Source organism: Bombina bombina, chromosome 8, assembly GCF_027579735.1.
Source record: "Bombina bombina isolate aBomBom1 chromosome 8, aBomBom1.pri, whole genome shotgun sequence".
Classification (NCBI taxonomy): domain Eukaryota; kingdom Metazoa; phylum Chordata; class Amphibia; order Anura; family Bombinatoridae; genus Bombina; species Bombina bombina.
This window is the reverse complement of record NC_069506.1, coordinates 326,825,841-326,850,397: the sequence shown is the minus strand read 5'-3', so window position 1 is coordinate 326,850,397 and position 24,557 is coordinate 326,825,841. Positions and strand designations below refer to the sequence as shown.

Sequence of the window (24,557 nt, the reverse complement as noted above, 5' to 3'; positions counted from 1 at the left end):
CCCCGCTGCTGGCCTGCAGGGGGTGGTGTTGCACCAGTTGTCTATGGGAGCTGTGCGTTCCCTGTAAATATACATGCTTATATAGATATGTATTTAAATTTGCTGCCCATTGTTGCGTGACTTACCCCCTTCGCTGCGTATGATGGCATCAGAACGAGGCTCCCTTTGTAGCCTATGGAATGCTTCTGTGCAATGCAAACACGAGGTCAGGTGCACATTGCACCTAACTTGTAATACCAGCGCACATTTGCGTGCGCTGCTATAACAACGTGGAGTGCAAATATTGCTTTAGTGAAATCCCCCTACATGTAATCTGGTCCTAAATGCAGTAGAATTTGTTAAGTGCCAAATACACAATAAAAATAAAATGTAATAGCTGAGCAGTAGAATATTTTCTATCAAATTTCAATGTTAATCCAATTTTTCCTCCCCCTGTATCATGTGACAGCCATTAGCCAATAAAAAATGCATATAGGAATATACTATGCTCTTTGCACATGCTCAGTAGGAGCTGTAGCCTCAGAAAGTGTGCATATAAAACAAATGTGCAAGTTTTGCCAATGGAAGTATATTAGAAACTTTTTGTATTTAATTGCATGCTTTATCTGAATCATGAAACTTTAATTTTCACTTTAGTTGCCCTCTCACTCCACTGATGTTCTAATACATTATCTGTTTAATGAAATGATATGTTGATTAGAGAATATTATCTGTAGTCACATTCATATGATGATTTATATTCCTCTAGATTACAATAGAACTTAATTCTTCCTCCTACTCGCCCCCGCCTTACAAAATTCTGTTTATGTCTCTCTCATTCTCCCATTTCTTGTTCTCTGGGTAACTCTCTTTGCCTTTCCTTTTTCATTTACTTTTATTTTCTCTTCTATCTTTTGTGTTACTTCCCTTTCTTCAGTCTGCCCTTTGATTATTTATCTCCTTAAAGGTATAGTAAACACTTTGAGGTTGTAAAGTAGCATGCAAAATTATGTTTAGTAATAAAAAAAAGCTTCATAATATTCTTAAATCATTTATTTTGTCCCCCTTTCCTGTAATTCAACTCAAAATTGTTGATTTTTTTCCCCACAACGTTTCTATAAAGTAATGGACTCCACCATGTCAGAACCTAGGTTTCACCTTAACTTTCTCTTCTACTGAGGACAATTAGGGGCAGATATAAACCAGGCAAAGGAAAGAGAATGTGTGAGCAAGAATATAAGATTGTTAAAGTAACTGCTTAACATCATTATCATTTATAATGTATTTAGGGCCAGATTATAAGTGGATCACAAAATATCGCTTTCTTAAAAATGATATTTGCGCTCCACTTTGTAATAGCAGTGCACGCTAATGTGCTCTGGTATAACAAGTTGACAGCAATTCAAAAGCATTGCACTTATGAGAGTGTGATTTCATAGGCTCTAATGGGAACCTCATTCTGATGCCGCCATGTTGAACTTCCAGTAACCAGTATGAGAGAGTGTGAACGATAACACCCAATTTAACACACCTGCTCCCCGTTCACACCTGAAAAATGGCTTATTGGGCCCAATTTGGACTTTTCCACTTAGGGGTGTACTCCCTTTTGTTGGCAACGGTTTAGACATTAATGGCTGTGTGTTGAGTTATTTTGAGGGGACAGCAAATTTACACTGTTATACAGGCTGCATACACACTACTTTACATTGTAGCAAAGTGTCATTTCTTCAGTGTTGTCACATGAAAAGATATATAAAATATTTACAAAAATGTAAGGGGTGTACTCACTTTTGGGAGATACTGTAAGTCGTCCCCCCCCCCCCCCCCGAGGTGGGTGATGTTTTTTAACTTGTGGTTTCTTTGCAGCTGCACACACTGACCTAAATCTAATCACAACCCAATCATCATCAACATGTGGTTTCACCAGGGGCATCAACTTAATGATTGGCACACTCAGTAGCAGACTACACCACTGCTGGCAAAACAGTTGTTCATAATATAGGTGATATGAAGTAGAATGAACATACACTTTAGCAATGTCCTATAGGATACATAACCACTTTATATCAGAATTATAAAGTAACCATATAAGGAATTTAATACAGTGTGTGTGCCACACTTTTTTTTTAATTTCCTAGTTACATTTCTCTGCAATTTACTATCAGACTATGTAGGATGTATTAGACATTGCTTGACTCTCAGTACAGAGTAAAAATGCTTCTGTCACATGAAAACATCAGTGTCATAAAGTTCCACAGACAGATTATGGGGCCGATTTATGAAGTGTGAGCGGACATGATACAATGTAGCATATCATGTCCGCCGCACATCGATAAATGCAGACAGCATATGCTGTTGGGATTTATCATTGCACAAGCAGTTCTGGTTAACTGCTTGTGCAATGCCATGCCCTGCAAATTTGCGGCCAATCAACCGCTAGCAAGGGGTGTCAATCAGCCCAATCGTATAGGATCGGGCAGATTGAAGACCGCAGCCTAAGAGGCAGAGGACAAGTTATGGAGCAGTGGAAACAGGGGCCATTCGGAACTTGATAATTTGGCCCCTATATGTCTAAATAAATAGTAGGTTTAGCAATAATGTACTAAGGACTTAATCCCATTCTTGTCCATAAAGATTTGTATTTTTGTAACCTGTGCTAAATCCCTGATTCTACCTTCAGCCAACATACCACTTTCATAGAGCAGCAGTGTGATAGACCTTACCACCCTATGACTGCTCTAGTAGTAAATTTATTAGACTGACATTTGTGGTATTCAGTATCAGTACAACAATCTGTAACAATGCTGCAGAAACTAGCTTTTTTCTAAAAATACCAGCCCAGCTTCCTGTTTGTTTTTTTAACCACACATCTGTAAAAGGGATATTAACCGTATGTTTACTATGCATAGAACTACAAAAGCTTTTGCTTAGGGAGAGTCGTCTTAAAGGGACACTGAACCCAAATTATTTTCTTTCATGATTCAGATAGAGCATGTAAAGTTAAGCAACTTTCTAATTTACTTCTATTATCAATTTTTCTTCATTCTCTTTCTATCTTTATTTGAAAAAGAAGGCACCTCGGCTAAGAAGCCAGCACATTTTTGGTTCAGTACAATGGACAGCACTTGTTTATTGGTGCTGACCAATCAGCAAGGACAACCCAGGTTGTTCACCAAAAATGGGCCGGCATATAAACTTACATTCTTGCTTTTCAAATAAACATACCAAGAGAATAAAGAGTAAATTAGAAAGTTGCTTAAAATTGCATGCTCTATCTGAATCACAAAAGAAAAATGTTGGGTTCAGTGTCCCTTTAATATTAATTGTTACAGGTAAAGGTAATATCCAGATATGTAAAATGCTATGAGTGAAGGTTTGGAAGGGATCCTGTAGCTGTAACAATGTCATTTAATGTTGCAGTTTTAAATGTCACAATTATGTCATCATTTGAATGTCACAAGTAATGGTTAACCCATTTGCTGCTGGAGAGGACTGCAGCTTTTTGCAAACTTGCTTTGGAATACATCCATTGAAGCTAAATGTTATGGCCATGAGTATATCCAACTCGTTTCATTTCATTTGTTGGTGTTATTACGGTTTTCCAGGTAAAACATCCTCTGCCAAACATTCCGACTTTATAAATTCTTTGGTACCTGTAAAGTTTCTTGCCTCACAGTCGTATCTTTACATTTTTATGGTTCTCTTTGTGTTTATTTTACTTTAAGTTGCCATTTTCTATTACTTTTTCAAATGTTTATTTTGTGCATTTATTATTATTTTTTTTTGTCAAGATATAGGGGCCCATTTATCAAGGTCTGAACGAAGCTTGTGGGACCGTGTTTCTGGCGAGTCTTCAGACTCGCTAGAAACAGCAGTTATGAAGCAGCGATCTAAAGACCGCTGCTTCATACCCCTGTCCGTCTGCTCTGATGAGGCGGACAGGAATCGCCGGAATTCAACCCGATCGAGTACGATCGAGTTGATTGACACCTCCCTGCTGGCGGCCTATTGGCCGTGAGTCAGCAGGGGGCGGTGTTGCACCAGCAGCTCTTGTGAGCTTCTGGTGCAATGCTGAATACAGAGAGCAAGACCGCAAGACCTTTGATAAATAGGCCCCATTAGCTTCATGTGTAGTTTTTGAATCTCCAGTGAGTGCTACAATATGTTTATGTTTAGCTGTGGATATAATTCTTGGTCACATATTCTTATATATTTGTTAGTGCTGCAATTGTGTTAATCATCTTTCGGTAAAGGTGTAGTTTAGCATCCTAAATTCCAGCGCACGGTTGGAAGGTACCACTTCCCGGCATGGGGGGGGCACGGATAGGTTCCCAGTGGCGGTAGCGGCACCCGGGAAAGATATTGGTACAGAGCATTGTGGCACCTGGGAAAGATATTGGAACAGAGCGCTCTGTTCCAATATGTGCCCCGGGTGCTGCAACCGCTGCTGGGAACCTGTCCATGGTCCCCCCCCCCATCACGTTACCTTTCTGAAGTAATTCCCACAGTAAAAATATAACATGTTTAAATAAAATATAAGGTAAATGTGGAGTTTTTCCAGGGTGCGGCGACACTCTGTTCCAATGGTGCCTTCCAATTGTGCGCTGGAATTTAGGACGCTAAACTACACCTTTACCAAAAGATGATTAACACAATGGCATCTACTTATCAAGCTGTCATCCGCAAATACGCTGGAATTCCGCAGCGTATTTGTGGCGAGCCTGATTCCCCTTAGTTATTAAACCCTACAAACTGGCAAAAGTAGAATTTTGTGACGTAACATACGATCCGCCAGGCAAAGTCCGACACAGATCGATGCTTATGTCACTACAGATGTCCTGAATGCAAATTCGGCACTTTCTGAATACTTTTGCTAGTTAACAAATATCTAACAGGTACGCTCACCACTATTCCGGCCCAGCGTACCTGGTTTTCAATCCACCGCCCTGGAGGCGGCGGATACCATAGGAATCAATGGGAGTCTGAAAGCAGTGAAAGCTTATGTTCGCTGCTGCCCGATATCCCATTGATTCCTATGGTAATGTTTACACCTAACACCCTAACATGTACCCCGAGTCTAAACACCCCTAATCTGCTGCCCCCTACACCGCCGCCACCTACATTATACTTATTAACCCCAATCTGCTTCCCCTACACCGCCGCCACCTATATTATACTTATTAACCCCTAATCTGCCTCCCCCTACACCACCGCCCCCTACATTATACTTATTAACCCCTAATCTGCCGCCCCCCACACCGCCGCCACTATATTAAATTTATTAACCCATAAACCTAAGTCTAACCCTAACCCTAACACCCCCTAACTTAAATATAATTTAAATAAATCTAAATAAATATTCCTAGCATTACATTAATTATTCCTATTTAAAACTAAATAGTTACCTATAAACCCTGAGCTATTTACAATTTAACTAATAGTTACATTGTAGCTAGCTTAGGGTTTATTTTTATTTTACAGGCAAGTTTGTATTTATTTTAACTAGATAGAATAGTTATTAACTATTTAATAACTTCCTAGTTAAAATAAATACAAAAGTACCTGTAAAATAAAACCTAACCTAAATTACACTAACACCTAACACTACACTATAATTAAATTAATTCCCTAAATTAAATACAATTAAATACAATTGAATAAAATTATCTAAAGTACAAAAAAAAACACTAAATTACACAAAATAATAAACAAATTACAAGATTTTTAAACTAATTACACCTAATCTAACCTCCCCTTAAAAGGGCCTTTTGTTGGGCATTGCCCCAAAGTAATCAGCTCTTTTACCTGTAAAAATAATTACAAATCCCCCCCAACATTAAAACCCACCACCCACACAACCAACCCTACTCTAAAACCCACCCAATACCCCCTTAAAAAAAATAATACTAACCCCTTGAAGATCACCTTAACGGGAGAAGTATTCACCCAACCGGGCCGAAGTCCTCAATGAATCCGGCAGAAGTGGTCCTCCAGACGGGCAGAAGTGGTCCTCCAGACGGGCAGAAGTTTTCATCCAGATGGCATCTTCTATCTTCATCCATCCGGCGTGGAGCGGCTCCATCTTCAAGACATCCGACGCGGAGCATCCTCTTTGGCCGACATCTTCTTGCTGAATGAAGGTACCTTTAAGTGACGTCATCCAAGATGGCATCCCTTAGATTCCGATTGGCTGAAAGAATTCTATCAGCCAATCGGAATTAAGGTAGAAAAATCATATTGGCTGATGCAATCAGCCAATAGGATTTAAGTTCAATCCTATTGGCTGATCCAATCAGCCAATAGGATTGAGCTCGCATTCTATTGGCTGTTCCAATCAGCCAATAGAATGCCAGCTCAATCCTATTGGCCGATTGCATCAGCCAAGCTGATTGCATCAGCCAATTGGATTTTTTCTACCTTAATTCCGATTGGGTGATAGAATTCTATCAGCCAATCGGAATCTAAGGTACCTTCATTCAGCAAGAAGACGTCGGCCGAAGAGGATGCTCCGCATCGGATGTCTTGAAGATGGAGCCGCTCCGCGACAGATGGATAAAGATAGAAGATGTCGTCTAGATGAAGACTTCTGCCCGTCTGGAGGACCACTTCTGCCCGTCTGGAGGACCACTTCTGCCGGATTCATTGAGGACTTCGGCCCGGTTGGGTGAAGACTTCTCCCGGTAAGGTGATCTTCAAGGGGTTAGTGTTAGGTTTTTTTAAGAGGATATTGGGTGGGTTTTAGAGAAGGGTTGGTTGTGTGGGTGGTGGGTTTTAATGTTGGGGGGGGGATTTGTAATTTTTTTTACAGGTAAAAGAGCTGATTATTTTGGGGCAATGCCCCACAAAAGGCCCTTTTAAGGGCTATTTGTAATTTAGTGTAGGGTAGGGCTTTTTTATTTTGGGGGGCTTTTTTATTTTGTTAGGGGGATTAGATTATGTGTAATTAGTTTAAGAATCTTGTAATTTGTTTATTATTTTGTGTAATTTAGTGGGGGGGGGTTGTACTTTAGATAATTTTATTTAATTGTATTTAATTTAGGGGATTAATTTAATTATAGTGTAGTGTTAGGTGTTAGTGTAACTTAGGTTAGGTTTTATTTTACAGGTACTTTTGTATTTATTTTAACTAGGAAGTTATTAAATAGTTAATAACTATTTAATGACTATTCTATCTAGTTAAAATAAATACAAACTTGCCTGTAAAATAAAAATAAACCCTAAGCTAGATACAATGTAACTATTAGTTATATTGTAGCTATCTTAGGGTTTATTTTATAGGTAAGTATTTAGTTTTAAATAGGAATAATTAATTTAATGCTAGGAATATTTATTTAGATTTATTTTAATTATATTTAAGTTAGGGGGTGTTAGAGTTAGGGTTAGACTTAGGTTTATGGGTTAATAAATTTAATATAGTGGCGGCGGTGTAGGGCGGCAGATTAGGGGTTAATAAATATAATGCAGGTGGCAGCGGTGTAGGGGGCGGCAGATTAGGGGTTATTAAGTATAATGTAGGTGGTCGCGGTGTAGGGGGCGGCAGATTAGGGGTTAATAAGTATAATGTAGTGGCGGCGGCATAGGGGGCGGCAGATTAGGGGTTAATAAGTATAATGTAGTGGCGGCGGTGTAGGGGGCGGCAGATTAGGGGTTAAGGTGATGTCGGGGACGGCAGATTAGGGGTTAATAAATATAATGTAGGTGGCAGTGGGCTCCGGGAGCGGCGGTTTAGGGGTTAACACTTTATTTAGTTGCGGCGGGGTCCGTGAACGGCGGTTTAGGGGTTAATACATTTATTAGAGTTGTGGTGGGCTCCGGGAGTGGCGGTATAGTGGTAAAACAGTATAGTATACTGTGGATGTTTAGTGACAGGGTACCAATAAAGCTGGGGAAAAGCCGAAGAGCAGCGAAATCGATGACTGTTAGTTAATAACAGTCCGCTGCTCATCGCCCCGTACTTGGTGCGCGGATTTTTGACAGCTTTTTTGGTAACTTTGGAGAGTGTTTTCAGGTCCGTGGCCGTTTTGTTAGGCGATCTTAGGCGAGCGTATTGGTGCCGTTGAATGCAAGTAAGTTGACAGCTTGATAAGTAGATGCCAATGGCAGCACTAAAAAATGTAAAAAACTACACCTTTACCCATCTTTCTTTTATTAAATAGATATTATTTATGGCTAAAGGGAATTAGTTCCTACATATTTGACAATTGATTTGTTACTATAACTAATCTAAAATTGCTCATGGTTGTCTTTACTTTGAACGGGTATTTGTTACAAAATAACTATGTATTATCATTCAAATTTTTTAGCAAGCATCTATTCTTGAAATATTAATTTGTGACCTATCATCTATCTATCTATCTATCTATCTATCTATCTATCTATCTATCTATCTGTCTGTCTGTCAAGTTTAAAGCATGTATAGCACACAAACAAGGCAAGCAAAAAGGAGGATAATATGATATATTTTATAAGCAATATGAGATATGCAAAGTTAAAATGTTTGTAAAATGTCTACTTATAAAATCTTTTAGTTTTTGCTTATTGAACAGCATGTATGGTATTTCCACGTGGGCAGAGAATTTACAGAAAATCTACATATATTAAATATTTTCAATGTATAGATAGCTGGATCTCTGGAATACTTTTTTGTGACTGCGCATTTAGGAGGAATGTTTAAACGTCTGCATACTGACTAAAGCACATTTATCCCTTGGGCCACCTAAACAGCTCTCAGACTAAACCTACACAAAAGGCCCTGTGTCAGTTTCACGTAATAGTGGCTATCGTCATGACAACTGAACATGCTCTCCCTAATGTGCGCCATGATAGAATGCTGGGTTATGGAAAATCTATGATAGCTACTGCTGCTAAATTTAAAGGATTTTAGTACCACCTGGTCTGTTTTGAAAGCTACATATTTAAAAGGATATAATGAAATCCTCTATGTTTCAGCATTTTATTACTGCACTATTGATTGCATAGAACTGTGTTTAACTACTACAAAGGGATTAAACACATACTGCCAGATTACGAGTTTTGTGTTAGCGGCTATGAGGTGCTAACGAGCAGTTTTCTCTCACCGCTCACTTACATGCAGCGCTGGTATTACGGGTTTTTACAAACCCGGCGTTAAAAGGCAAGAAGTGAGCATTGAGCAAAATGTTGCTCCTTACCGCACTCCAATACCAGCGCTGCTTAAGTCAGCGTTGAGCTGGTCATACGTGCTCGTGCACGATTTCCCCATAGGAGTCAATGGGGAGAGCCGGCTGAGAAAAAGTCTAACACCTGCCAAAAAGCAGCGGAAAACTCAGTAACACAGCCCCGTTGATTCCTATGGGGAAATAAAATTTATGTCTACACCTAACACCCTAACATGAACCCCAAGTCTAAACACCCCTAATCTTACACTTATTAACCCCTAATCTGCCACCCCCGACGTCGCCGACACCTGCATTATATTTATTAACCCGTAATCTGCCGCTCCGGACACCCCCGCCACCTACATTATACTTATGAACCCCTAATCTGCTGCCCCCAACATCGCCAACACCTACATTATATTTATTAACCCCTAATCTGCCGTCCCTAACAACTCCGCCACCTACCTACATTTATTAACCCCTAATCTGCCGCCCCCCAACGTCGCCGCCACTATACTAAATGTATTAACCCCTAAACCTAAGTCTAACCCTAACCCTAACACCCCCTAACTTAAATATAATTAAAATAAATGTAAATAAAAATTCATATCATTAACTAAATAATTCCTATTTAAAACTAAATACTTACCTATAAAATAAACCCTAAGATAGTTACAATATAACTAATAGTTACATTGTATCTAGCTTAGGGTTTATTTTTATTTTACAGGCAAGTTTGTATTTATTTTAACTAGGTAGAATAGTTATTAAATAGTTATTAACTATTTAATAACTACCTAGCTAAAATAAACACAAAAATACCTGTAAAATAAAACCTAACCTAAGTTACACTAACACCTAACACTACACTATAATTAAATAAATTAACTAAATTAACAACAATTAAATAAATTAAATTAAATTAGCTAAAGTACAAAAAAAACTCCACTAAATTACAGAAAATAATAAACAAATTACAAGATATTTAAACTAATTTCACCTAATCTAATAGCCCTATCAAAATAAAAAAGCCCCCCCAAAGTAAAAAAAAAACCCTAGCCTAAACTAAACTATCAATAGCCCTTAAAAGGGCCTTTTGCGAGGCATTGCCCCAAAGTAATCAAGTCTTTTACCTGTAAAAAAAAATACAAACACCCCCCAACAGTAAAACCCACCACCCACACAACCAACCCCCAAATAAAATACTATCTAAAAAAAACTAAGATTCCCATTGCCCTTAAAAGGGCATTTGGATGGGCATTGCACTTAAAAGGTCAGTTAGCTCTTTTGCGGCCCAAATCCTAATCTAAAAAATAAAACCCACCCAATACACCCTTAAAAAAACCTAACACTAACCCCCTGAAGATTAACTTACAGTTCTGAAGACCGGACATCCATCCTCAAGGAAGCAGCAGAAGTCTTCATCCAACCAGGCCAAAGTCCTCAAAGAAGCCGGGAGAAGTCTTCATCCAAGCCGGGGGCAAAGTGGTCCTCCAGACGGGCAGAATTCTTCATCCAGACGGCATCTTCTATCTTCATCCATCCGACGTGGAGCGGGTCCATCTTCAGGACATCCGACGCGGAGCATCCTCTTCAAACGAAGTCTTCTTACTGAATGACGGTTCCTTTAAGTGACTTCATCCAAGATGGCGTCCCTTAGATTCCAATTGGCTGATAGAATTTTATCAGCCAATCGGAATTAAGGTAGAAAAAATCCTATTGGCTGATGCAATCAGCCAATAGGATTGAGCTCACATTCTATTGGTTGTTCCAATCAGCCAATAGAATGCAAGCTCAATCTCAATCCTATTGGCTGATTGGATCAGCCAATAGGATTGAACTTCAATCCTATTGGCTGATTGCATTAGCCAATAGGATTTTTCTACCTTAATTCCGTTTGGCTGATAGAATTCTATCAGCCAATCGGAATCTAAGGGACGCCATCTTGGATGACGTCACTTAAAGGAACCGTCATTCAGTAATAAGACTTTGTTTGAAGGACCACTTTGCCCAGCATGGATGAAGACTTCTCCCGGCTTCGTTGACGACTTCGGCCCTGTTGGATGAAGACTTATGCCGCTTCCTTGAGGATGGATGTCCGGTCTTCAGAACAGTAAGTCGATCTTCAGGGGGTTAGTGTTAGGTTTTTTTAAGGGTGTATTGGGTGGGTTTTATTTTTTAGATTAGGGTTTGGGCTGCAAAAGAGCTAACTGCCCTTTTAAGGGCAATGCCCATTCAAATGCCCTTTTCAGGGCAATGGGGAGATTAGGATTTTTTAGATAGTATATTATTTGGGGGGTTGGTTGTGTGGGTGGTGGGTTTTACTGTTGGGGGGTTGTTTGTATATTTTTTTACAGGTAAAAGAGCTGATAACTTTGGGGCAATGCCCCGCAAAAGGCCCTTTTAAGGGCTATTGATAGTTTAGTTTAGGCTAGGGATTTTTTTTTATTTTGGGGGGACTTTTTTTTATTTTGAAAGGGCTATTAGATTAGGTGTAATTAGTTTAAAAATCGTGTAATTTGTTTATTATTTTCTGTAATTTAGTGTTTGTTTGTTTTTTGTAATTTAGCTAATTTAATTTAATGTATTTAATTGTTGTTAATTTAGTTAATTTATTTAATTATAGTGTAGTGTTAGGTGTTATTGTAACTTAGGTTAGGTTTTATTTTACAGGTACTTTTGTATTTATTTTAGCTAGGTAGTTATTACATAGTTAATAACTATTTAATAACTATTCTACCTAGTTAAAATAAATACAAACTTGCCTGTAAAATAAAAATAATCCCTAAGCAAGCTACAATGTAACTATTAGTTATATTGTAGCTAGCTTAGGGTTTATTTTACAGGTAAGTATTTAGTTTTAAATAGGAATTATTTAGTTAATGATAGGAATTTTTATTTAGATTTATTGTAATTATATTTAAGTTAGGGGGTGTAAGGGTTAGACTTAGGTTTAGGGGTTAATATATTTAGTATAGTGGCGGAGACGTTGGGGGCGGCAGACTAGGGGTTAATAAATGTAAGTAGGTGGCGGCGATGTTAGGGACAGCAGATTAGGGCTTAATAATATTTAACAAGTGTTTGCGAGGCGGGAGTGTGGCGGTTTAGGGGTTAATATGTTTATTATAGTTGCAGTGATGTCCGGCAGATTAGGGGTTAAAAATTTTTTTATAGTGTTTGCGATGCGGGAGGGCCTCGGTTTAGGGGTTAATAGGTAGTTTATGGGTGTTAGTGTACTTTTTAGGACTTTAGTTATGAGTTTTTTGCTACAGCATTGTATCATAAAACTCTTAACTACTGATTTTTAAATGCATTAGGAATCTTGACGGGGTAGGGTGTACCACTCACTTTTTGGCCTCCCAGGACAGACTCGTAATATCAGCGCTATGGAAGTCCCATAGAAAAAAGACTTTAAGAACTATACGTAAGTCGTTTTGCAGTAAGGCCAAAGAAGTGTGCGGTGCCCCTAAACCTGCAAGACTCGTAATAGCAGCGGTAGGGAAAAAGCAGCGTTAGGACCTGTTAACGCTGCTTTTTCAGCCTAACGCACAACTCGTAATCTAGCAGATAGTTAATGTCATCTCGTAAGCCAAAAACAAGAGACAACTGTGTGTAGTCACCAGTCATCAGCTAGCTCCAATACAGCATTGCTGCTACAGTGGATATGTACATATTCTTTTCAACAAAGGATACCAAGAGAATAAAATAAATTTGATAATAGTAGTTAACTTAGAAGAGTCTTAAAATAACATGCTCTGTCTGAATCATGGATTTTAACTTTCCTATCCCTTTAAAGTTGTATCTTCTGTTATGTGAGAGACATTTAACATATTTGAGAATGTAAGTTTTTTTTTTTTTTTTACATCAGTTTTAGTTAAATATATCATTCAACTAAGTAAGGTCAGAATTTAAACTCAATTTTGCTTTTATTGTGGCAAACACCATTCATCTCAAACTAAGGGGTTAATGACAGTCTATAAGTTACTTTATGCCATTAAGTTCTGAACCTCAGCCGATACAGGGCCAAAAGTGGAGCAGTATTTAAAGGCCCATAATACCCAAATGTTTAAACACTTGAAAGTGATGCAGCATAGCTGTAAAAAGTTGACTAGAAAATATCACCTGAACATCTCTATGTAAAAAAGAAAGATATTTTACCTCAAAAATTTCTCAGTAGCCACATCCCATTGTAAAGGACTTCTAAGCAGCAAATCAGTATGTCTGTCCCGGGACAGCAGAAGGAGCAAGCTTACGTGCACTCTCATCTTATTTCTCTATTCAGTTTAAGGAAGTTTACAATGAAATCTCATGAGAGTTAAGTGAAATCTCATGAGATCACAGTATAAGAGTTCATGACCTCAGCACTGCTGATGCTGATTGGCTGCTGCTCATTTCTTCATTTTTTATTTTTTTTTACCTGCAGCTGGGCATTTACTTTCGCCCAACGCGTGCAAACACCCGTTATAAACCCCTTTTCACTTGCGCGTAACTGTTACCTCGCCACTCATAATCTAGCCCATTGTCACAGTGTTTTTCCATTGATCACAATCACAAAACGCATTTCTTGTTATCATAACTAAAGCACAGAATTGTTTTCTTATGAAAAAAACATTTTTTTTTCTAGGTAATCTTGTGATATTGTATCGAAAAGAATGTGCATGAAAAAAGACAAACAAAATGGCGGTTTATTAGATTACATTATTGGATGACGTATTTAGTGATGATTATAGGTTAGATGTCTGCAATTAAACCATTGTGCTGCAGAACCATAGAGATACATGTGTAGGTCTTTATTATAGTTTGCATTTAACTATTTTTTATTACTGTAAAAGTTCTGATTAATACTTTTTTACCACTTTAATTTATTAAGCAGGTAACATTAGTATCTGTTTGTATTTTTAAAAACAATTGGATTGTGATTACCTAAAAAGGACTGGCACGTGTTAAGTACAGGATAATTTGTTTGTCAACAATGAAAAAGAAGTGATTGATAATCAGTGAAAAGGGCTTATCTACATCTGTTAACACACAGATAGTTAATAATACAGCAGAATGTGATCAACCCCTAATCCTATAATATAAAAGGCCAAGTGTGTTTGTCCGAAGCTGTCATGCGCAGTAGAGACTGTGCAAGGACAAACACACCTGGTCTTTAGGATCCTGACAACAGAGGTGGTATGGCGTGGCCGGCGGGAGCGCCGTGATGGGGGCATGGCCGGTCGTGATGAGGGGCGTGGCCGGACTGGCTCAGCAATGGTGTCTTGTTGGGCGTGGCTAATGCAAGCGTCATGATGTGGTGTGGCACCGCAATGGGGGCGTTGACGGCTGAGAGTGGCTGTGGCTGCGAGAGAGAGCCAAATAGCAGAGAGAGAGAGACAAATAGGGGGGAGAGAGAGAGCTAAAGAGGGGGAAGAGAGAAAGCAAAAGAATGGGGGAGAGAGAGAAAGAGAGGGGGCAGAGAGAGAAAAAGAGAGGGGCAGAGAGAACAAAAGAGGGGGGGGGGAGAGAGAGCAAAAGAGAGGGGGAGAGAGAGAGAGAGCAAAAGAGAGAGGGAGCGAGAGAGAGCAAAAGAGGGGGGAGAGCAAAAGAGAGGGGAGAGAGAGAGCAGAGGAGAGGGGAGAGAGAGCAAAAGAGAGGGAGAGAGAGCGAACAAAAGAAAGGGGGAAGAGAGATAGCAAAAGAGAGAGGGGAGAGAGTGAGAAAAAGAGAGGGGGAGAGAGCAAAAGAGAGGGGGGAGAGAGAGCAAAAGAGAGGGGGAGAGAGAGAGCACAAAAGAGAGGGGGAGAGAGAGCGCAAAAGAGATGGGAGAGGGAGAGAGAGAGCAAAAGAGAGGGGGGAGAGAGAGCAAAAGAGAGGGGGGAGAGAGAGCAAAAGAGAGGGGGAGAGAGCAAGGGGTCGGACCGCTGTACTGCATTCCAATAATGGCCCGTGTGTACGGGCTTTAGGACTAGTTTCCAATAAATGCCTAGATTACAAGAGGAGTGTAAAAATGGTAGCGCTATAGCGTGCTAACATCACTAGAGTGCAATCCATAGGGCTCCTATTTTTACTTCCTCTTTCTAAGTTGAAAATAAAATATTAGTGCTTGAATGAAAGCATCAGGCATACTAACATCTGGAGCTCAAGCTCAGCAACGCTAAATCCCTTACAAAATAGACTTCTAAAACTCAAGTCTGGCTTTTGTTCGAGCACTAACCCAAAGGTGCGCTCAGCCAATGTAGTTCTTCACACAGTATAATTTTATATTTTAATTTAAGCTATCTATCTATCTATATGCCTGTCTGTCTATTTATCTATCTTTATTAAAACTGTTAATAGTAATATTAAGGGATAGAGTATATGACAAAATGTTTGACTGGGAAGGGCTCAAAGGTGTGTCTGTATATATATATATGCGTGTGTGGGTGTTGGTGTATTTGTAAGTGCGTATGTATATGTGTGTGTACACATGTATGTGTATGTATGTATATATATATATATATATATGCGTGTGTGGGTGTGGGTGTATATGTAAGTGCGTATGTATATGTGTGTGTACATATGTATGTGTATGTATTTATAAATGCGTATGTATATGTGTGTGTACATATGTATGTGTATGTATTTATAAGTGCGTATGTATATGTGTGTGTACATATGTATGTGTATGTATTTATAAGTGCGTATGTATATGTGTGTGTACATATGTATGTGTATGTATTTATAAGTGTGTATGTATATGTGTGTGTACATATGTATGTGTATGCATGCATTTGTGCACAAACATACACATACATACATGTAAGTACATAAAAGCAAACAACCCCAATTCCAAAAAAGTTGGGACTGTATAGAAAATGCAAAACACAAAAAACAAAAAGAGTCATTTGAAAATTAAATTCACCCTGTACTATATTGAAAACACATTATTAACACATTGATGTTTTACTTTGTGAATTGAATGTATTTTTTTTTTAAATATACACTCATTTTAAATCTGATGACTATAAGACATTCCAAAAAAGTTGGGACAGGGGCAATTTAGGACTTATAGCGATGTGACAAGTTGAAATAAGAAGGTGATGTGAAACAGGTGAGGCAATCATGTAATCATAGTATATAAGGAGCCTCCAAAAAAAGCCTAGTCCTTCACGAGCAAGGATTGGGGGAGGCTCGCCAATCTGCCAACAGATCAGTGAATAATCCAACACTTTGAGAACAACATTCCCCAAAGACAAATCGGTAGGATTTTTGACATTTCCCCTTATACAGTGCACAACATAATTAAGATTCAAGGAATCTGGTCAAATCTCAGTGCGTAAGGGCAAGGCCGAAAACCACTTCTGAATGTGCATGATCTACGATCCCTCAGATGTCACTGTCTCAAAAATCGTCTGTACTGAATATCCTGACATGAGCTTGGGAATACTTTGGTAACCTTTGCCAGTGAACAACATTTGCCGCTGCATCCCCAGATGCAAGTTAAGGCTTTACTATGCAAAGCAGAAGCCCTACATCAACACTGTCCAGGAGTGCTGACGACTTCTCTGGGCTCGTCTCATCTGAGATGGACAGTAGCACAGTGGAATCATGTTTTGTGGTCCGACGAGTCAACATTTCAAATAATTTTTGGAATAAACAGCCATCATGTTCTCCAGGACAAAGATGAAAAGGACCATCCAAGCTGTTATCACCGTCAGGTCCAAAAATCAGCATCTGTCATGCTATGGGGGTGTGTCAGTGTCTATGGCATGGGTAACTTACACATCTGTGAGGGCACCATTAATGCAGAAAGATATGTATACATTTTAGAGCAACATATGCTGCCATACAGATGTTATCTCTTCCAGGGACGTCCCTTCATTTTCCAGCAGGACAACGCCAAAGCACATTCTGCCCGGATTTCAAGCGCATGGTTGTGTAAGCAGAAATTGCGGGTGCTAGCATGGCCTGCCTGCAGTCCTGACTTGTCTCCAATTAAGAATGTGTGGTGCATTATAAAGCGCAAAATAAGACAATGAAGGCCCTTTCCAGTTGTGCAGCTGAAGACATGCATAATGAATAAATGGGGAAAAATTCTGCTTGCTAAACTTTACCAACTGGTGTCTTCATTGTTCAAACGCTTAATAAGTGCTATTAAAAGAAAAGGTGATGTTACACACTGGTAAACAGTTGACTGTCCCAACTTTTTTGGAGTGGGTTGCAGTCATCAGATTAAATTCACAAAGTAAAACAGTGTGAGCTGAATTTTCAAATTACTCTTTTTTTTTTTTTCCATTTTCCATACTGTCCAAACTTTTTCAGAATTGGGGTTGTACAAGTACACGTACACACACCTTTGAGCTCTTCCTAGTCCATCACCTTGTCATATACCATATCCCTTAGCACCTAAACCACTGGTAAACATTTATTTTAATTATGAATTTTTTAATGGATGATGTGGCTTACTCATTATTTTCTCTGTTATGTCACAGGAAGCTTTGTCGGTGGTGAGTGACGACCAGTCTCTGTTTGAATCAGCATATGGAGCTTCCTCCCAACTCCCCAAGGAAGACATGACTGCCTCAGGGAGCCCAGACTATGGCCAGCCCCACAAAATCACTTCAATGCCTCCCCAGCAGGACTGGATCAACCAACCTCTTCGTGTCAACATCAAAAGGGAATATGAGCACATCAATGGATCAAGGTAAAAATGACTCTGTGGTGTTTTAAAGACAAAATGGTGATCTCAAGAGGTAGGGGGAGCAAGGCAGGGGACAGGGGGGTTAGACAGGGAGAGAACATGGCCAAGAGAAACTCAGGAGTCATGCTAAATGTAATGTTTGACACTATGCATTTTTGGATAATGTCTGTTTGTTCAAAATTATGAAAACAGGGTTGAAATGGGCACATGAAATAATATCAAGGAAAGCAGTGTATAGTCAGGGTTGTGACAATATATCACTTTTAACAGCTTTATTGTTTGTAAATCGTTATGATGCTAATAACAGCACAGATAACTAGCCAGGAGAATTGAAAAGAGTAAATTAACAGGGAAACAGAGACAAAAAGTGATTAACAGCACAGGTACAATATTACAATTTGTTAAAAATATATTCTACAGCATTTACATTCCTAATATTATTGTTATTTATCTGTAAGGCACCATCAAATTCCCATAGTGCAGATGAATATATGCAGGGCCGCCACTAGAAATTTTGGGGGCCCTGACTCAACCATTGATCAGGGCCCCCCCCCCCCCTTTGACATGTGCAATTTTTGACCAAGTGACTAAAACGTATATGCACTTTATTCTTAATTGTCTATTTAAACTTGGAAATGTTGTAAAGGTAGTAACATACACACACACAGACACTCATACACTGAAACACACAAACACACTCACACATAAGGATTCACATATAGACACTCTAGCAGACACGCAAAGAAACCCAAACAGACACTTAGCACTTGTTTACATTGACCTGACAAGTAATGAGGTAAACTACAGTTTTGTAAAAAAAGGAGATTTAGAAAACAAAATATGGAGTTCTGATTATCTTTTTGTAAAGGAAGATGACAACTAAATTATGACAACAGCATGTAGTGGCTGAAAGGAAAGGCCCTGAACTGCCTAAACAATAATTTAAAGGTTAAATGGTGGAGTGGTTACTTCCGGAAAGGTCTTGTTAGTCTCAAAGTCTGTAGAAAGATGTGAATAATTAGTAGTAAGGTCAAAATGTCCTAAAAAGGAACAGACAATGGACACACACACACAAACTCAAACTTGCACATACACCCAAGGAAACATGACAGAGACAGCCTCAGAAAACACACAAAGACATATACACACACAGAGACACCCACAGAAAACACACATAGACATACACACACACACACACAGAGACAACCACATGAAAAACACAGACATACATACATACATACATACACACAAACACCCTCACAGAAACACCCATAGAAAAAGCTCAAAGACATATGCACACACCCTCACAGACATCCACAGAAAATGCACAAAGACATACACACCCACCCTCACAGAGAGACCCACAGATAAAAAATACATACACATAGAGACACAAACCAAAGCACAAAGACATAAACACATACACCCACAGAAACACTCACAGGAGGAAACATTTATGCACCTTGCAGCCCCTAAATCAACAGTGTGTGACATGCATGATAAAAAAAATGCAGAAATTAAGAGATCACTTTTTAAAGAATCATATTTGTAAATGTGCAAACAAAAATAATTCTGTGAATTCAAAATTGTACATTAATGAGCTGGGTAGATGGCTAGATGAAGAAAAGTACCTTTAAAAGGTTGACATATGTTTGTTTGTTTTTTTCCCCATTTTCCCCAACCAAGAGCACCACTTCAAATATAGTGTACAAATTTTCCCATCTGTCAGCTGTACTTATGGATTTTGAAAATGCTGTACTCTATATGGTCTTGGTGGGACAATAAGCTGTGGTACTCATACCATTAGATCTGGTTAAATGCAGGATTTAGGCTTGTTGGTATGTATTTCAAAACTAAGTCAGCTGTAGTGTAAACTGAACAGTTTTAAGTTAACCTGTCTCATTTCAAACACTAAGCAATCTTAGTCTGAGAGTATAAAATTTTATGCAGATGTAAAAATCTTAGATAAAATGCCTCCTTGCATCTGGAAAGTCCTTGCATAAAGGGGCAGTAAACTGGAATGTTATATATATATATATATAAAATGCATATCTGCCAAAAGGGCATCTACCATTTGTGTATTGAGTAGGAAACATTTCTGCATGGTTTTAAATATAGAATTTCTACAGCATTGTCAAATAATCATAAATACACTGCTGCTAAAAAAAAAAAAATGTTTTTATGGACCCCTGGCCCCACCATACAACTACTACCACACTGAAGTTGCAATCCAAAATTGCACAAAGAAATAAAAAATATTTGCTAAGTAAGTCCTACCTCCTCTTCAAATGAAAGTGATCTGCCGTCTGACTCAGGCACACACTGTACAAAGTGCCAAGTCTGTCTCACACTGAGCATAGTGGTTTAGTGCACACTAAGAAATCCTCTCAAATGCTAATACTTTTTTTTTTTTTAGTTCTTGCCTCATGGGGCCCCCCTGGCTCATTGGGCCCCTGACAGCAGTCACCCCTGTCACCCCCTGATGGCGGCCCTGAATATATGTACTATGTTGTATGCCGTAATATTTATTTATTCCTTAGCATCTGGGAATCAAATAGTTTAGTTGTGATATATTTTTTATATTTTTTATATTTAGTGTTTCTTTATTTGTAATTATTCATTTGAGAACTTGTAATGTCAGGGCTGTCTTCATAGATATTACCCAGAGAGTAGGACTCCAGTGACTGTATGTGCAAATTCCTTTTAACACATCTCATAGCACTGAGCCCTAAGATGTTCAGACTGAGAGGTTCATGATGGAGTCTGGGTGATCTGGTAGTCGAGTTTGGGTCTGAAACAGGAAGTAGTCATTCAGTACAAGTGTGAATATGGGTGGTTATAAAGCAGAATCTGAGTGATCTGAGAGCAAGACTCCACATGTCGGCAGTCAGGGGTGTTGTTTGGATAATCTTGGGTAGGTTTCTGGTGGCCCTAGATTTCTTTTGTAGAAGACTAGATATACAATAGGACGGGAAATCAGGGAGAGATTTGAAATAACTTTAAAACCATGACTTCTGCTTAAATGATTAGACATTTCTACTAACTACCATTATCACAATACAAACACATTGTCAGGATAAAAGATAATTGTAAAGAGACAGAAAATACCAATGTACAGAGAGGAAGGAGTAGAACACGTTATGGAATTAATTCAACTCGGAAACCGAGAACAAGAACAGAAATAAAAGTGAAAGAACAAGGAAATGAGAAATAGGAAGGGGAATAGGAAGGAATAAAGGAGATGAAGAGACAATGGGGCCGAATTATCAAGCTCCGAATGGAGCCTTCAGGCTCTCCAGAAAAAGCAGTTATGAAGCAGCGGTCTTAAGATTGCTGCCTCATAACTTGTCTGCCTGCTCTGAGACTGCGGACATCAATCCACCCGATCCTATACAAACAGGCTGATTGACACCCCCTGCTAGCGGCCGATTGGCCATGAATCTGCAGGGGGCAGCATTGCACAAGCAGTTCACAAAAACTGCTTGTGCAATGATTGATGCCGACAGCGTTTGCTGTCGGCATTCATCGATGTCTGTCAGACATGATCCGCTGAACGGATCATGTCGGACAGACCGATGATAAATCGGCCCCAATTAGTGGAACTGGTGAAAGAGAGACAGCAAGGAAAAGGAAACAGGAGGAGGAGCTACTTAGGAGAAGGACGTGGAACTAAGAATAAGGAGAATATTAATATAGACAAAAAATAGGAAAATGGAGCAGAGAGACAGTTAGTCAAAAAGAAAACAGACAATCAGGCAACATAGAATGAATACATTAAATGGACAGTATACACCAATTTTCAAATAACTACATGTAATAGAAACTACCATAAGGACGAATATGTACAGATACTGATATCAAAATCCAGTATAAAACTGTTTAAAAACTTACTTAGATGCTTCCAGTTAAGCTCTGATTAAATGGTTACTGGAACATCCACTGCAAGTGGGAAATAGGAGATATTCCCCCTTCCCCTTCCTTTGCATATGAAAAGACCCTTTACACAAACAGAAGCAAGCTGGAGTAGGTATACATCGGTATTCTCCTAAAACTTTGGGGCTTGGTTAGGAGTCTGAAAATCAGAGCAATGTTATTTAAAAATAAGCAAAACTATCGATATAAAAAATTTCAAGTGTGCTTCTAGGAAGGCTAAAAGTTCTGATACACCAAAGGTTCTTCAGTACAGTCCCAAAAGTACATTTACTAAGCCCAAGAGAGAGAGAGAGAGAGAGAGAGAGAGAGAGAGAGAGAGAGAGAGAGAGAGAGAGAGAGAGAGAGAGAGAGAGAGAGAGAACAAAAAAGAGAGAGGGAGAGAGAAAGAGAGAGAGAGAAATAAAGAGAGAGAGAGAAAGAGGGAGAGAAAGACAGAGAGGGGGAGAGAAACAGACAGAGAGAGAGAGAAAAAAAGAGAGAGAGAGACAGAGAGAGAGAGAAATATATATACATAGAGAGCGATAGTGATATATATATAGATAGATAGATAGATAGATAGATAGATAGATAGATAGAGTGTGTGTGTGTGTGAGAGAGAAAGAGAGAGAGAGAGAGAGAGAGCAGAAGATATAGATATATATATATATATATATATATATATATATATATATATATATATATATATATATATATATATATATATAAACAAAATGTGTACCAGCTAACAATGGAAATAATGGCTATGGTCCAGGACCCACCGTACTCCAATGCCGACGTGGGTACCCAGGTGCACGGAGGTTTAGAAAATAAAGTATATCAAAGAAAATAACACAATTAGTAAACCTTATCCAGCAACCCCATATTAAGTCAAAATAATTGAGTTGATAGGATCTGCCAGAGTCTCAAAAACACTCACTCACGGATGTCAGATATATTACGCACTAAATTTATTATGATGTCAAACAATGTGCAAAAAAGAAAAATAAATAAATAAGCATAACCACATGATTAATGGTCTAAGGTAAATAGTATATGCACTTCATTCGTTACCTAAGCAAGCAATCAGGGATCCCCAATATTAAAGCTCGTCAATAAGTCAACTGATTAGAAGACAGTTCCAAATTATAAGTCCTTTGATATGGACAACAGTTGGAGATTCAAATACCCAAACAGACTGGGTCTTCCTGAAAATAACTTTTTGCTCCCTATGTGAGAGGGGCATTACAGGGGCATACATGTTGCCAGTCAACCCTGCACTCTGTCACAGCCACTCACTCCAACAACAAAGTAAGCTGAACAAATGCCAATGGGACAATATGTACAGTTCAGCAGGGGATTGACACTGACGCTTCTCATACAGCAACCTTCTCCAGGTCAAACAGGTAACAATACACATGCACTTGTCACTCAGCGTTTCCTAGTGTTACCTGTATTCTGGATACCGTGGAACCTTCATCCCATGTCACTCATAAGCACCGCTCTCCGGTCTCAACATATTAGGTACGCATAGGGAGGTTTCCGAAAATTGCTTCTTGGTTTAGGGTATTCAAAAGGCTGTAATTTCAGACAGCGTAGAAATCGTCTCCAGCCGAATAACAACCGCTACACGTGTTTCACCCTACGTCACTAAGGGCTTCCTCAGGCACAATCAATATCTGCTGTAAGGATTCTACTCTATTTACCATGCGCCCCACAGGTGATTTGAAACATGATTGCTTATTGCACAAAGGAAACACAGAATTCAACAAAAAATTATACTTATTCAACAAAAACTATAATATAATCTAACCAACATCCGGGATCAGCACTTGTCTAACATATGTTCTTCTAAATAGCATTGAAGATAAAACGCCAAAATAAGTACTCAATTTGACCTAATGTTAAATGCATACAAACATCAACAGGCACATTCCTAATATTGATATTTTCTTATCTACAATCCATAAATATAGGGAGACATTTAGCTATAGAGACCTGTTTATTAAAGAGCCATAGTGTTAATGGCCATAAAACTGCAATATGTAAATATTACATTTAAATTGCATATAAATGGCTTCAGTTTATAAAAAAAAAGGGGCATAATTTAATTCTTCATTCAACCCTAGAGGTTGAAGTGAATTTAAATTATAGATCCACCTACATTCAGATTTCAGGAGTAAATTATCCTACTCTCCCCCTCTTTCACTAACATCTATTTGTTCAAAACCCATACATTTTAAATCTTGAACATTGCTTTGATGCACCTCAAAAAAAATGTCTGGCTACTCCACTATCCTTAATTTTTTCATTAAGAATATCCCTTCTGTGTTCCTTCATCCGCTCCCTAAATTCTCTGTAGGTTTTACCCATGTAGAATCGGGGACAAGAACAGTAGGCTACATATACTACCCCCTCGGTGCGACATGTTATGTGGCCCTTACCTCTATGAGGGTGACCCATAATGTCCACCATGTAATGGCCTTTTGAGAAATGTTTACACATTTTACATTTGCCGCATCTGTAGCAGCCATCCTTCTTTTGATGTTTACCTAGCCAATCATTGTTCCCTTTGTAATGACTGTGAACTAGTCTGTCCTTTAGAGAAGGAGCACGTCTGGCTGTCATTAATGGGTGTTCCCCTACTATTTGTTGGATGTCAGTATCTGTGGTTAGAATGTTCCAATGTCTCCACAGTATCTTTCTCAATTCTTCCCACTCAGAGTTAAAAGTGCTGATAAACCTCACTTCTGAGCTAGTTTGTTTATCCACAGTTTCATATAATAATTTTTCATGTGGAATTTCCCAAGCTCTTTCATATCCCTTCTTGATTATTCTTTTCGAATAACCCCTGGCTAAATCCCTCTCAG

The 24,557-nt window shown here is 38.8% G+C and overlaps 1 protein-coding gene across 2 annotated transcripts in view; it reads left to right on the top strand.

Annotated features, from left to right (window-relative positions):
• FLI1 (Fli-1 proto-oncogene, ETS transcription factor) overlaps positions 1–24,557 on the top strand; it is a 202,779-nt gene that overhangs the window by 61,292 nt on the left and 116,930 nt on the right. For both annotated transcript variants that reach the window (XM_053691552.1, XM_053691553.1), the window contains exon 2: positions 17,570–17,781. In XM_053691552.1, the coding sequence (XP_053547527.1) occupies positions 17,570–17,781 (212 nt within the window). The remainder of the gene's footprint in view (positions 1–17,569; positions 17,782–24,557) is intronic.